General features: G+C 39.6%; 1 protein-coding gene across 1 annotated transcript; it reads left to right on the top strand.

Annotated features, from left to right (window-relative positions):
* Window positions 1-3,826: 3,826 nt before the first annotated feature.
* On the top strand, window positions 3,827-4,932 carry SLC25A52 (solute carrier family 25 member 52). Its single transcript, XM_025365495.1, has one exon. It carries the CDS (start codon window positions 4,013-4,015, stop codon window positions 4,925-4,927), a length of 915 nt encoding a protein of 304 aa, XP_025221280.1. The 5' UTR covers window positions 3,827-4,012; the 3' UTR covers window positions 4,928-4,932.
* Window positions 4,933-15,646: the final 10,714 nt, after the last annotated feature.

Raw genomic sequence — 15,646 nt, 5'->3', positions numbered from 1 at the left:
GTTATCAACTTAGAAAGTTAGATGTCTCTGTCTGGGCGTGGTGGCTCAAACCTGTAATCCCAGCACTTTGGGAGGCTAAGGCTGGGGGGATTACCTGAGGCCAGGTCAACCTGACCAACATGGTGAAACTCCGTCTCTACTAAAAATACAAAAATTAGCCAGGTGTTGTGGCATGCGCCTGTAGTCCCAGCTACTTGGAAGGCTGAGGCAGGAGAATCGCTTGAATCTGGGAGGTGGAGGTTGCAGTGAGCCAAGATGGTGCCACTGCACTCCAACCTGGGCAACAGAGTGAAACTCCATCTCAAAAAAGTTAAATAAATAAAATAAAAGAAAGTTAGATAGATGTCTCTGAGCTTCGCTGAATTGAAAAGTGAGATTCTCTGTCATCAATTAATATTACTTCTCACAAAGCCTAGGGTGTGGAAAACATATCAGAAGATAAGATAGGAATCAGAGAGAAGCTTCATTCCTGTTCTTCTAGGCTTCTTCCAAACATCTTTCAGATATTTAGCAGCCTGAGAAAGGTGACAATGGTCTCACTGTAAAGAGTCATCCATCGGACATAACCAAGGGGCAAGGGCCAAGTTATCTGTGCTTTGAGGGTGCTGGTTCTGTCCTGGGGCAGCCAGCATGGACAATATTAGGTTGAGGAGTAGGTGGGATGGCAGAGCATTAGGGCCTACGCTGAGACAAAAATCCCACAATAAAGGGTCTGGAATCTAGGACTGTGACCAAACATGTTTGACCTGGGCCATCGGTCAATAGAGTTGCCTGATTTTTTTTCTTTTTTTTTGAGATGGAGTTTCACTCTTGTTGCAATGGAGTGCAATGGCGTGATCTCAGCTCACTGCAACCTCCACCTCCTGGGTTCAAGCGAATCTCTTGCTTCAGCCTCCCAAGTTGCTGGGATTACAGGTGTGCACCATCACACCTGTCTACTTTTGGTTTCACCATGTTGGGCAGGCTGGTCTCGAACACCTGACCTCAGATGATCCCCCACCCCAGCCTCCTAAAGTGCTGGGATTATAGGGGTGAGCCACCGCACCCCCCCACCCACCCCCGATTTGCATGATTTCAAACTGTGTAGTTATATTGCCCAAGAAACTGCAAGCTTGGACAAAAAAAAAGGTGGCAATGGCTCAACTTCCAAAGCAATTTTCCAGCTCCTCTCATCTGCACCAATGGCAGCGGGATGTGTGGCTTCAGAGGGGGAACACTTCCTAATACCTTTCTAGGTCCTGGTGGTTTGGGTGGTAGGCGAGATGGGAGGCTTACCTCCTTCTGCCCCCTTTACCTGACAAGTGCAGGATGAAGCAAGTGACTCAGGTTTGATTAGCATCATTTTCCACCCCTCTGATCCCAGTGATTGGTTCAGACCAAGTAACTGCATTACGACTCGATCCTAGGGTTGTTTTGCAGGAACTGTTGGGAAAGTGAAGCACTTCATCCTTCAGTTGCTAAATTAGCAGAATAAGCTTCGGGTAGGATGTCACTCTATAGAAAGAGCTGACTGAAAATGAATGAAAACTGAGGAATGTATAGCTGGGAAATATATACGTGGAGAGAGATGTTAAGTACTTGTGATGGTGGTTGACCTCTAGGATCCAGCAATGCCTGAAGTGATTGCTACTTCTGGATTTCTCAACTTTTTCATTACAAGAGCTAATACATTTCTCCCCCCGCTTCACTTTTTATTGTTATTTTCTCACAACCACACTTCCCACCTTTCTTTCCTCTTTTTCAAAGGAATTCACTTGCCTCATCTGGCACTTGTTGGGTGCTGGGGCAGAAGGAGGTAAGTACTCCCCAGAACCACCAGGATCCAGAAGCGTATTAGGAAACATTCCCCTCTGCGGCCACATGGCCCCCTCCTACTGGTGCAAATGAGAGAAGCTGGAAAATTGCTTTAAATGTTGTCCAGATGCCACCTTTTTTTCTCCTTTCTTGATTTCTTACCTCCTTCTCTTCTCCTCTTCCTCCTTCCTGCTCCTTTCCTTGCCCCCTAGATTTGCTTGCATCAGTTGGAATGGTACTTTCGGCTCTCATAACCAAGAACCATGAGTAATACAGGAGTCATCAACACTCTTTACACTCTTTAGCGGTTGGAGACCTAACCAGATGCCCGGGCACTGGGGACACAAAGTGGAATAAAGTTGAATGAGAAGTGAACTGTGTCTTGGAGAAGCCCTCAGCATTGTGAATCATGGACATTGTACAGTGTGACACGTGCCACACTCACAGTGTATATAGAGTGTGATGTGGAGAAAGGGTCCTCATTTGGACTGAGGAGTTAGTGAAGGCTTCCAGAAGCTGAGTAGGAACTAGAAGGAAGGACGTTTCAGGCAGAAGGAATAACCGAATAAAGACAAAGGAGTGTCAGAGGGCACATTATCCTTCATTCTGGAGGCTCCAAGTAGTTTGATATGGCTGGGACGGAAGGTGCCTTTAGAAATGTGAAGGCAGATGGTGCCGAGGGTAGGAAGACATCAGACCATGGGGGACCTTTGTCCTTCAGGTATAAAATCATTTAAAGATTTAAGTGGGGGAAAACGTGGTCACATTTGTTACTAAGATGATCACTTTGGCTGCAGTGTGGAGGATGGATTGAGAAAAAGCAATTATTATCTTACCATAGGATCATGAGAATCTTTCTTCAATAAATGCGAGAAAGGGCACTCTGTTTTTCATGATATTCTGATTGCCAGCATCTTGACAGAAGGGCTATGGCAAAACCGAGAAAACACTATCAACATTAGGCAAAAAAGCAAAACAAAACAAAAGAAAACAAAGATCTCTTTAGCCCCAACAGTGCTAATTTTTGCATACCCAGCAATTACTTTTCCAATGAAAGTCATTGCTGCCAAAATCAATCAGTATAAATGTTGGTGACTCCTTTCTCCTTCCATGAAAAGCTTTTACTATTTCGTTTCACTAAAGCTTAAAGAGAACTCGGTGTTTATGGTTCATTCTAGAGCGATCCACCACAGGCATGCTTTAGGATGATGGTCAGGGAAACTGTCATTTAATCTCAAGTAATCTGTCATTTGATTCCATTCAAAACTAGGCAGTACACATTAGCAGGCAATATAGTCTGATGCTGTGGCCTACTTTGTTGGCTGAAGCCTTCCACTGTCCTGGGAGGGAACTTATTTTTCTTTCCTTTCATCTCTTATACACATACATGGAATATACACGTTGGTCACTCTAGAAAACACATGGATAGTCCTAGAGCAAAATGGGTTTCAAGGTTATTTAATTTATGCCTCTTAAAACCTCAAACACTTTCCTCCCAGTAAAATTTCATGCAGTATACAGAACTTTCATTTAAAAAAATTTATTCATCTTCTCCTTACTTCTCTTTATCACCTACTTTTTTCTTTCTTTTCTTTTTTCTTTTTTGGATGGTGACAGGGGTCTTGCTATGTTGCCCAGGCTGGTCTCAAACTCCTATCCTCGATTGTTCCTCCCGTTTTGGCCTCCCAAAGTGCTGGGGTTACAGGTGTAAACCACTATTTACAAAGTTTCACACTCCCTTAGGGAATCCACTGGGAACACATCTTTACAGTGTCCGTGGAAAAGGTTATGTGATTTAAGAAACACTTGTAGCGTCTATACCATTTAATATCTAGGAATTTGTTGATTTTTTAGGATCTTTGGATGAATGGGCTTTTAATTTTATCCAGCTTATTTAGAAGAAATTGCCATGCTTGCTTTAAAAGGGTTTCTTTTCGGATCCCAACGGCGCCGAGCGTCGCGCTCCGCCCCCGCCCGGGGGTCGGTCACGGTCTGCGCCTGCGCAGGCCCCGGTTTGCCCGCCATTCTGCGGGACTCTGGCTGCGATGGGTTGGGGAAATGGACGCCTGGAGAACGGAAATCCAGTTATCAAAATGGACTCGAGAAGAGAGAACCTAACGGAACAATAACAATGGAAGAAATTGGGAACATTATCACAAAGCTATCAACCTGCCAAACTCCAGGCTCAGATGATGTCACAAGTTAAAAAAAGTCCTTCATGAAAAAGATCTTAAGCAACGTGATGGATTCAGAAGCTCATGAAAAGAGGCCACCAGTACTTACATCTTCAAAACAAGATATATCACCTCATATTACAAATGATGGTGAAATGAAGCATTACTTGTGTGGCTGCTGCGCAGCCTTCAACAACGTCGCAATCACATATCCCATTCAGAAGGTCCTCTTTCGACAGCAGCTGTATGGCATCCAAACCCGGGATGCAATACTTCAGTTGAGAAGGGATGGATTTCGAAATTTGTATCGTGGAATCCTTCCCCCATTGATGCAGAAGACAACTACACTTTCACTTATGTTTGGTCTGTATGAGGATTTATCCTGCCTTCTCCACAAGCATGTCAGTGCTCCAGAGTTTGCAACCCGTGGTGTGGCGGCAGTGCTTGCAGGGACAACAGAAGCAATTTTCACTCCACTGGAAAGAGTTCAGACATTGCTTCAAGACCACAAGCATCATGACAAATTTTCCAACACTTATCAGGCTTTCAAGGCCCTGAAATGTTATGGAATTGGAGAGTATTATCGAGGCTTGGTGCCCATTCTTTTCCGGAATGGACTCAGCAATGTCTTGTTTTTTGGCCTTCGAGGTCCCATTAAGGAGCATCTGCCTACCGCAACGACTCCCAGTGCTCATTTTGTCAATGATTTTATCAGTGGAGGTCTATTGGGTGCCATGTTGGGATTCTTGATTTTTCCAATTAATGTTGTAAAAACTCGCATACAGTCTCAGATTGGTGGGGAATTTCAGTCTTTCCCCAAGGTTTTCCAAAAAATCTGGCTGGAACGGGACAGAAAACTGATAAATCTTTTCAGAGGTGCTCATCTGAATTACCATCGGTCCATTATCTCTTGGGGCATAATCAATGCAACTTACGAGTTCTTGTTAAAGGTTATATGAAAAAACCCATCAGTTAAGTGCCATTTATCAGCTGAATAAACCTTCTAAGAAGAATGCAGTTTGGCCTCTTTCTTAATTGGCCAAACACAAGTTGGTGTCATAACTCCGGGCCACAGTGAGTTATGGGCAAAGCTGTTTTCCTTAAGCATCAACAAAACAGAATAAAATGTTCCAATAGGAAAATATAAGGGTTTTATTTGTTTGTTTGTTTTGTTTTTTATCATTACCTAACAGCTTTAGGCTAATTGCCTGGTAAATAGCTGTCCATCTGATGGCCTTTGACAGGGAACCTAATCCCCAAGATAGGATTCTTTTTCTCAAACCAGTCTTGAACTCCTGCGTTGAGACATACCTCAGGGGCCAGGGGCTCCTCAGGCTTCCTTTGTGACTCCATTGCTTGCTTCTCTGCCCTCAGGAGGAGCTGCAGAGGATAGTTTTCATTAAGCTCAAGCATATGACAAAGGGGCAGAAAAGAGAAGAAAAACAGCTTAATAGGTATAGGCTTTTCATGATAAATTGCCTGTATTAGTTTTGAAACTAAGCACCTATCAGATAGTCATTATACTATTTCTATTTAGATATGGTAGATCAAGGAGCTCTGAAAGTTCCCATTTTGTTTTCTAGGTTTGAAAGTTTTCTGTTTGATTCTGACTGTGACCTTCAACCCTTCCAAAATATTCTTATGTTAATTCCACTTATTTCATTGCCGAAAGATGAAGGGACTTAAATGTTGTTATAGGTGTTCCATGCTGTTAAGAAGTTTGCATATTGTGTATAGATCAAATTCTGTTTAGCTTAGTTTCTTTGAATTATTGATGCCATCTCAGCAAAGGTCTGTGGTTATTTTTGCTGTGCAGTAGGAGTTGGTCATATTCAAGCATCCTGTTCTCTTAAAACTCTCCTTTTAAAAAATAAACACTTTCATAACATTTTGTTTTGGCGGTCTACTAATGCAATCCCACTTTTCCCCCTAGTTTCTAAATGTTACACAGTGGAGGGGAAAAGACTCAGGATGGGTTTCAGCCCACAGTATTCGCTGTCTTTTATTTTACTCCTGGAAATAGAGACTCCATTAGGGTTTTGACATTTTTGGGAACCCAGTTTACCACCGTGTCAGTAAAACAGTAAGATAGTTTGAGAGCGTATGATCTAAATGAAGACATTTGAAGGGTTAGTTTGAATTCTAAAAGTAGGTAATAGCCAAATAGCATCCTCATCCCTTAACAGACGAAAACTTCTTTGTCAAAGGAATTAGAAAATGTGAAAATATTTTTTCCAGACGAAACTCATGCCACTTCCAATTGACTAATGAAATATAAGAGACAGATTGAAAAAGTGGATTATGAATCTTAAAACCCTTTCTGTAAATATTATGTAGCTAAAGATTATTTCCAGCATCTGACATGACGGTAGGTTTCTTGTTAACCAGTTTTTCTTCTTTCTGGGTAATTGCATGTGAATATGTGCACATACTGACCAAAATAAAGGCCTCAACTTCGTAGTTTACTGAAAGTTCCTGGGCAAATAGTCCATAAAAGCTGTTTACCTCTGAATGCACTGTGGCTGGTTAAATATAGTGAACATCCTTTTTCCAGCTGTAAAGGATGAAGTGTATTAAGCATTAGCCAGACATTAATAAAGCTAAATAGCCATACAGCAGCTCTGTCTGACAATGTTGTGCTGGATATTGCAGTTTATTTTCAAGGTGCAGATGTAAGGATTTTAAAAAATAATTTGTCACCAAATAAATATGAGTAGCATCCTTTGGCCTATTAAATAGAGTCAGGATTTGAAGGGAAATGAGTTTGAGAAATGAATAAATAAAGACACCTTGGTGCCTGACACCCTCATTCACGTGTGTGACTTTGAGCACTCACAGGCACTTCTAGCTACTCAGCCCAGGGCAGGTGGGTTAGCCTGGGGTTATACCTTGGCCCTGGAAATAGACACCATTGGGCCTTTGGTTTTGTTAGGCTTCCTTTTGTCTTTACACTCCATACAGGTGGTAGAAATCTGAGTTCTAAAGCACTTTTGTGAAATATAAGCTAAGTGAGAATTCTAAGTAAAATGCTTTGGTTTCTGCTGTCTCAAATAAGTGGCATTTAAAACAATTACTAATAAATATGTTTAATGGTTTTAACTCAGCATTTTAAAAAAAATTTCTTTGTCACTCTTTACAGCTTTTGAAGACCAAACTGCAAATACATTACCAGGGATGGTTTTGTCTTGTCCTATAGACTTCTTAAATTTGACAAAAAAATTAGCAGAACTTGTAACCAACAGCTTTGTCTGAACTTGAAGTCAAAATGTGTTGTTAATAAGAGATGCTAACTATTGTTTTTACCTTCAGTGTGAACTAGTGTGGTAATAACTTTGAAAAGGCACGCTGGGCACGGTGGCTCATGCCTGTAATCCCAGCACTTTGGGAGGCCGAGGCTGGCGGATCACTTGAGCTCAGGAGTTTGAGACCAGCCTCGTCAACATGGCGAAACCCCATCTCTACTAAAAATACAAAAAATTAGCCAGGTATGGTAGTACCCACCTGTGATCCCAGCTACTTGGGAGGCTGAGGCAGGAGAATCGCTTGAACCTGGGGGGCGGAGGTTGCAGTGAGCCGAGATCGCACCACTGCACTCCAGCCTGGGCAACAGAGCAAGACTCCATCTCAAAAAAAAAAAAAAAAAAATTGAAAAGGCAAACATGATTGAATATCTGAAAAGCTTTAAAAGTGGCCTTTGTTACGTATGTGGCACAAATGGCTCATGAGTGCAGGACACTTATGGTCTTGTGTCCTATACTTCGTGTGTGATGCCACCAGAAATGTTATGGATTCTGTATTGAACACACTGAGAGTGGTATGAGCCCTAAGGACTGCACCACAGACTAAACACAACCTTGATATGGTGGCAAATATGTGTGTCTTTCTTGTTTCATTAGTGGTTGGGGAGAAAATGGATGTTTTTGTCTAAATAGTCAATATTCATCTTAACATGGTTGGCTGTATAATCACCGGCTATATTATGAACTGTGCAATAAAACAGAATCGTTTGTGTGAATAATTACCTTCGCATACCTGAAATTCCCAAGCTCAGTTACAATGCAATACTCAGTATAAGGCTGTGCAAACATGTAAGGGAATAATGGTGGTTGATGGGATATATATGAAATGGGATCTAGAGAGCTTCAAGTGAAGCCAATCATGTTGAACTAACACTGGTTCAGTGTAGATGAAATAGAGTGAGGGGTATGCAGTCATAAAATGAAGGGTGGACAGGAGATTACATGTGAAGAAAGGGTAAGCTCTCAGACTTGGTTTCTTTTAAATTAAAATATTTCTTTTCTCATGTGCAAATGTGTATCAAAGACTTGAACAGGCATTCTCTTGAAATTTGAGGATTTTTAGTTTTGAATGCTGTATTTGCTTAATATTAAATATGTGTTGCCTAATGGCTCCCAAATTGTGTGGGAGTCTCGAAGTTTCGTTATTGAAAGTGGTTAAGCACACAATGCTATTTTTGTTTGATAGTTTGAGTTTTATGACCATATGAGTTTAAATGAAATCTGTTAAATGTTTCAGAGTTAATACTTTTTTTTTTTTGATAATTTGGAATAAAGTTTGTTTTTTAAGCCCCTCTCCCCCCAAAACTAACTAACTAACTAACTAACTAACTAAATAAATAAATAAATAAAAGGGTTTCTTCTCACACATCAGGCAGTTGTGGGATGGGAGTTTATTCAGACTACTTTTACGTTTTGGTTGATGCATAGGACTGTGGGTTCACATGAGCCTTAGTTAACCTGTCAGTATAGTGGTGTCTGACATTCTGCATTAAGGAAATTTTTTTCTCCCATCAGAGTCTGTAACTAATGGTGGTAAACTTCATGCATGTATTTCTATAATAACACACCAGATTTGTGGTCTATAATAACCAGCAGTGTAGACCACAAATAATGAAGAATATAAGCTTTAGAATGACATATACCTGGCCAGGCATGGTGGCTCACGGCTGTAATCCCAGCACATTGGGAGGCTGAGGCAGACGGATCACGAAGTCAGGAGTTCGAGATCAGCCTGGCCAACATGGTGAAACCCCGTCTCTACTTAAAATACAAAAATTAGCTGGGTATGGTGGTGTGTGCCTGTAATCCCAGCTACTCGGGAGGCTGAGGCACAGGAATTGCTTGAACCCAGGAGGTGGAGGTTGCAGTGGGCCGAGATCACACCACTGCACTCCAGCCTGGTGACAGAGTGAGACTCCATCTCAAAAAAAATAAAAAGTAAATAAAAAGAATGAGATATACCTGTGTTCAAACTCTAACTCTGTTACTGACAAGTTATATGTCATTAGGCAAGTGACTCTGGGTTTTTTTTCATCTGAAAAATAACATATTTACTGCAAATGGTTGCTTTTAATTATCAGTAAAATAAAATGCCAAGTAAGCCACTTACTATGGCATCTATAAATAGGCTTTCAAGACACAAAACTATTATCATTATTCTCTTTTCCTTTTTCTTTCACCTTTCGTATTTCTCCCAATATCTTTTTGCTGTGGAAATAGCTTCCACTTGACATTTACAATGTTGATTCTATTTTAATCTTTGGCTACTCTTTCAAACATATAATTCTTCCTTTCTGATTTTGACCTGTTATTTTGGTTTTTCTCTAATGTTTTCACTGCCTGGATATAATAACTTTACTTTATTTTGCCCATTTTATTTCCCCTACTATTTGAGGTCTCTTTTCTTCTTGACTGGTTATACTGATAACTATGATCAAAGTTTCTAACTTTAGACATCAAATTTCATCTCAGGGTAATCTTAGAATCTGCCAGTTGACATGTTATTTATTGAAGGATGACTTGGAATGTACAGGCAACCTTTCCTGTTTTTAAAGAACAACCTAAATGTCCCAGTTCCCCTGGAAGCCAATCTCTGAATGGTTACGCATCTAAAAGAAGCACAAACTGGACTTTCATGTAAGTCTTTACCAAACAGTTCTTGAGGATTTAGGAGCAGGGAATTAATATTGCACGATGCACATACGCCCACAAAAACTTCCTAGTACTCATATTTAGATAACTCTCCCTCTCCCCACAGTTCCAATCTTCACAGATGCTCTCATGTCCATTCTCTTTCCTGTCTTATTGTCTCTTTTATACATTCTCCTTTATACCACCAAATTAGTTCTCTTCTCTCCCCAGTACTCAGTTTGCCAAGCTCTTCCTACTTTCTCCAGTTCCCTTATTTCTTATTTGAGTATCTCCATGCTTGCTGTTATGTGGAACAATTCAGCCATTCTTAGATTCTCCATGTCTTCTCTTCACCTTGTATACTCATTAATTCTAAAAAGGGCAAATACCTTACAAGTATGTCGATTCTTATAAAAGACTATAGGCCACTGCTATGGTTTGAATATGTTCCTTCCAAATTTATGTGTTGTAAACTTAATCCTCATTGTAACAGTATTAAGATGTAGAACCAATGGGAGGTAATTAGAATTAGATAAGGCCATCAGGATGAAGGATGAAGCCTCCATGATGGGGCTGGTGGCTTTATAAGAAGAGGAAGAGAGATCTGAGCTGGCACACTCTTACTTCCTCACCATATGGTGGCCTGTGCCACCTTGGGACTCTGCAGAGAGTTGCCATCAGCATGAAGGCCCTCACAAGATGCAACCCCTGAACCCTGGCCTTCCCAGCCTCCAGAACTGTAAGAAATAAATATCTCTTCTTTATAATTTACCGAGTCTGTGGCATTCTGTTATAGCAAGAAAAAAATGGACTAAGAAAACTACCCATGTCAACATGACTTTGTTTTTTTGTTCCTGAAAACACCTATTCAGAAAATATAAGGTTGCACACCAATAAGTAATTTTACTCTGTGCTTCTGGAAATCCCAAGACCAATTAATTGGAGACAATACATTGAATTCCAAAATTCACAGACCAATTTATTGGAGACAATACATTGCTTATCTGGGCAAACCCTTGCTTTTTAACCACAGTTTACCGATTCAAGTTGCTGTGACTGCCAACTTAAACTACTATATAAACATATATATTTACATATAAACATTTTTATGTATCATTAAATACATAAACAATTTTTGTAAATTATACATATAATTAACTTTGTATTGATACATTATAGAAATACATATATATTTCCCTATATATAAAACAGGTCTTTCAAGGCAGAGAATATATATATTCCTTGAAAGGCCTGTTTTAAAACACTTGGGCTCAGACCTCAGAGCCCTATAAGTATTCCATTTCTGATTCCCCTTATGAGGTGCTGCCAAGACTGTCAAGGATGTATTCTTTCTTGGCAGAAAGTTCTAATAAATTTAGCTTTGATTTATTAAATATTGATATTTTGGGGAGTTCAACAGAGCAAATAAACATTTCTTAATTTATTGTATATTTTTGATAATTATGTGTATTTAAGGACTGCGTGTATTTATCATTTGCTTTTTGCAGAGAATCCTCCTTTTAAATGAGAAGAAATAACTTAGCCCTATCTTACAGAATATCATTACTTGCTGAATGTATTTAACTTCTTTTTTAAAATTTATTTTTACTTTTTTTAACTTTACAAATAAAAATTGTATACATTTATGGTGTGCAACATGATATTTTGATACATGTATATGCTGTGAAATAATTAAATCAAACTAATATATTCATCACCTCACAATTTATCATTTTTTGTGGTAGGATTATTTATGATGTTCTCTCTCAGCAATTTCCAAGTATATACAATACATTGTTATTACTACAGTTCACCCTTGAACAACAGAGGTTTGAACTGCGTGGGTCCACTTACATGACTATTTTCTTCTTCCTGTGTCACCCCTGAGACAGCAAGACCAACCCCTCCTCTTCCTCCTCAGCCTTCTCAACATGAAGATGAGGAAGATGAAGACCGTTATGATGATCCACTTCCATTTCTTCCTTATAATATTCTTAATAACATTTTCTTTTCTCTAGCTTACTTTATTTTAGAATATAGTATATCACACATGTAACATACAAAATATGTGTTAATCAACTGTTTGTCATGGGCAAGACTTCTGGTCAACAGTGAGATATTAGTAGTTACGTTTTTGAAGAGTCAAAAGTTATACATGGATTTCTGACTGCAAGTGGGGTTGGTGCCCCAACTCCCATGTTGTTCAGCGGTCAACTGTATAATTGCCATGCTGTACGATAGTCTTCTGAACTTATTTCTCCTGTCTAACTTAAATTTCGTTTCCTTAAGCCATCATCTCCCCCAAATCCTCAACCTCAGCCTCAGTAGCCACTATTCTACTCTTTGTTTCTATGAGCTCAGCTTTTTAAATTCTACATATAAGTGAGATCATGCAGAATTTGCCTTTCTGTGCTTGGCCTATTTTACTCAGCATAGCGTCTTCCAGGGTCACTTGTGTTGTCCCAAACGACAGAATTTGCTTCTTTTTTGAGGTTGAATAGTATTCCATTGTGTATATATATCATGTTTTCTTTATCCATCCATCTGCTGATGGACACTTAGGTTGATTCCATATCTTGGCTAATGTGAATAATGCTTCAGTGAACATGGGAGTGAAGATCTCACTTTGACATACTGGTTTCATTTACTTTGGATATACACCCAGAAATGGAATTGCTGGATCATGTGGTAGCTCTATTTTTACATTTTTTGAGGAAGCTCCATGCTATTTTCCATAATGGCTGTACCAGTTGAACATTTCCACCATCAGCATGCAAGGGTTCCTGTTCCTCCACGTCCTCTCCAACACTTGCTATCTCTAACCTTTTTGATAACAGTCTTGGAATGTGCTTAACTTTGAACAGACATGAATGGATGTGATTACAGCTGGCTCTAAGCAAAGTCATGAAGTTCATTAAATTGAATTTCTATAAAATAACTTTGCTTTGTCTCCTAGTTTTCACTGATGCTTGGGCAACCTGCCAGAGGTAACCAGTGCTCTCCTGCTTTCCAAGGATCCGCACTATAGTTCAGTCAAATTGTCTCCCAAGTTCGCATTTATCACCTTCCATCTTCCTCTTTACAACCCATACCCCTCCCACCATTATCCCATTAACGTGATCATCACTCCCGGGCAAATTCTTGATTTTATAAAAGTTATCTTAGGAATAAGAGCAGGAATTCTGGTCTCTTTCTTAGAGCTCATGCCCAGAAGAACTCAGGGCCCCCGAGGGTCTGTATTGGTATATGTTAAAAATTTAGCTTTATCCATTTTGGGAGTAGGGGAAAATGGGACGAAAGGGCATGAGAGTGAAGGGTAAGAGGAAAAAGGAAGAGATAGAGAGGACTAAGAAAGGTAGATGTGCATGGTACCTCCTGATATGTATCAAAATAATGTAAGGTGTAGCACACTAAAGCTTTAGAGTTATGACCTTCCAGTTGAACCTTCTTGTTTACTATATGAAAACCAGAAAACTTGCCTAAAGCTGTATAATTACAGGCAGAACTGAAAAGACAGTTTACCTATGATTGCTCAATGTCCAAAAAGGGAGTTAACTAGGAAAAAATTAGGTAATCTGTTCTTGAAGAGTTAGTTTCAGCTCCAGAAAGAGAGAAGGCTCATAATACTATTCCAGGGAGAATGAAATGATGGTAAGGCTAGCTAACATGAGGTTCAAGACATTATGTGAAAAATAATTATTTAGTAACTATTCTGTACCAGGTAAGAGCAATGGAAGATGTTTCATTTCATTCTCTTTTCTCAAACTTTATTAAGAACTGAACATCATTAAGGATCACTGTAGTTTTCAACCTACTTGCAGTTTGTTTTCCAGTTGTTGAAATTTTAAGTTGTTATGGTGGGGAATTGTACTGTGCATGACAATTTACATCTAATATACTGACTCTGTATTATCATCATCCCATGTGCTGCTTAATTATAGAATGTCATAGATCAATTATTGTGGGATCTAATAATGAATTTCACTTATAATGAAGAAATTTCTTAATGACTAATATGCTGCAGTCAATCTGTCTGATAATTTTGGAGTTTTATAACCCTTGACAATTACTTGGGAAATAGCATTAATGTACTTTAGATAAAAATATGCTTCTCTTACGTGCTCACAGAATTTATGCTGCATTTGCAACATTAAACTATAGTATGAAATGCTCTACAGTATGCTTTAATTATAACAGAACAGACTGTTCACTCTTCTCAATCCCTTGCTGACAGACTTTGTGTTGTGTCAGCAGATGATGACTCTTCCTCCTATTATGTTAGAATGATAAAATGTGCTTCAATCATACAACCCTCATCAGCATAAGAAAGACTACTAGATTACATCTATTTTATTCTTACTCAGATTACTCTGCCAAGAGGAAGTAGTGAAGAAATTTGGGTGAGAATACAGATCAGAAAAGCATTAATGAGAAGATACATGATGTGAAGGCTCTGTAGAGGGAAATGAGAGGAATAGGTGGCATTACAGAGAGAAAATACAAGAATCATGCAAATTTGGAAAGTTGTATGCTGTAAAGGAAATGTGTGAAGGAGAGGCAGAGGAGGCCACTACCCCAGGGAGTGAGACAATATAACCTGCCTTTTTCCTTCTAGCTTTTATTTTATGTTCAGGGGTACATGTGCAGGTTTGTTATACAGGTAAACTTGTGTCATGGGTGTTTGATGTACAGATTATTTTGCCACCCACATACTAAACATACAGTACCCAATAGGCATTTTTTCTGATCCTCCCCCTCTTTCCACCCTTTATGCTCAAGAAAGCCCCAGTGTCTGTCATTCCCCTCTTTGTGTTCATGAGTTCTCATTATTTAGCTTCCACTTATAAGTGAGAATATGCAGTATTTGGTCTTCTGTTCCTGTGTTAGTTTGCTAATGGTCTCCAGCTCCATCCATGTTGCTGCAAAGGACATGATCTTGTTCTTTTTTATGGCTGCATACTATTCTGTGGTGTATATGTATCATATTTATGGTGTATATGTATTTTATATATATATATATATATATATATATATATATATATATATATATATNATATATTTTTTTTTTTTTATACAGTCTCTCCTGTTGTCCAGGCTGGAGTGCAGTGGCATGATCTCGGCTCACTGCAACCTCTGCCTCCCAGGTTCAAGCGATTCTCCTTTCTCAGCCTCCTGAGTAGCTGGAATTACAGGCACCCACCACCATGCCCGGCTAACTTCTATATTTTTAATAGAGACAGGATTTCACCATGTTGGCCAGGCTGGTCTTGAACACTTGACATCAGGTGATCTGCCCACCTTGGCCTCCCAAAGTGCTAGGATTACAGGCATGAGCCACTGCGCCCAGCCTATGTATCGTATTTTCTTTATCCAGTCTACTGTTGATGTACATTTAGGTTGATTCCATGTCTTCGCTATTTCTCTAATGATTAGTAGTGTTGAGCATTTTCTATATGCTTTTTGGCTGCATGTATGTCTTCCTCTAAAACCAACCACACAATTGGACATAAAACAGTCCTCAGCAAATTAAAAACAAAAACCTGAAATCACACCAACTACACTCTCAGACCACAGCACAATAAAAATAGAATTCAATACAAAGAAAATTGCTCGCCGGGCGCGGTGGCTCAAGCCTGTAATCCCAGCACTTTGGGAGGCCGAGACGGGCGGATCACGAGGTCAGGAGATCGAAACCATCCTGGCTAACATGGTGAAACCCCGTCTCTACTAAAAAATACAAAAAAACTA

Source organism: Theropithecus gelada, chromosome 18, assembly GCF_003255815.1.
Source record: "Theropithecus gelada isolate Dixy chromosome 18, Tgel_1.0, whole genome shotgun sequence".
NCBI classification, from domain to species: domain Eukaryota; kingdom Metazoa; phylum Chordata; class Mammalia; order Primates; family Cercopithecidae; genus Theropithecus; species Theropithecus gelada.
The sequence above is the reverse complement of the archived record's forward strand: the minus strand, read 5'-3'. Positions and strand labels throughout refer to the sequence as shown.

Coding starts and splice junctions, on each gene's coding strand:
- SLC25A52 (XM_025365495.1), top strand. CDS start 4,013: ATGAAAAAGATCTTAAGCAACGTGATGGATTCAGAAGCTCATGAAAAG.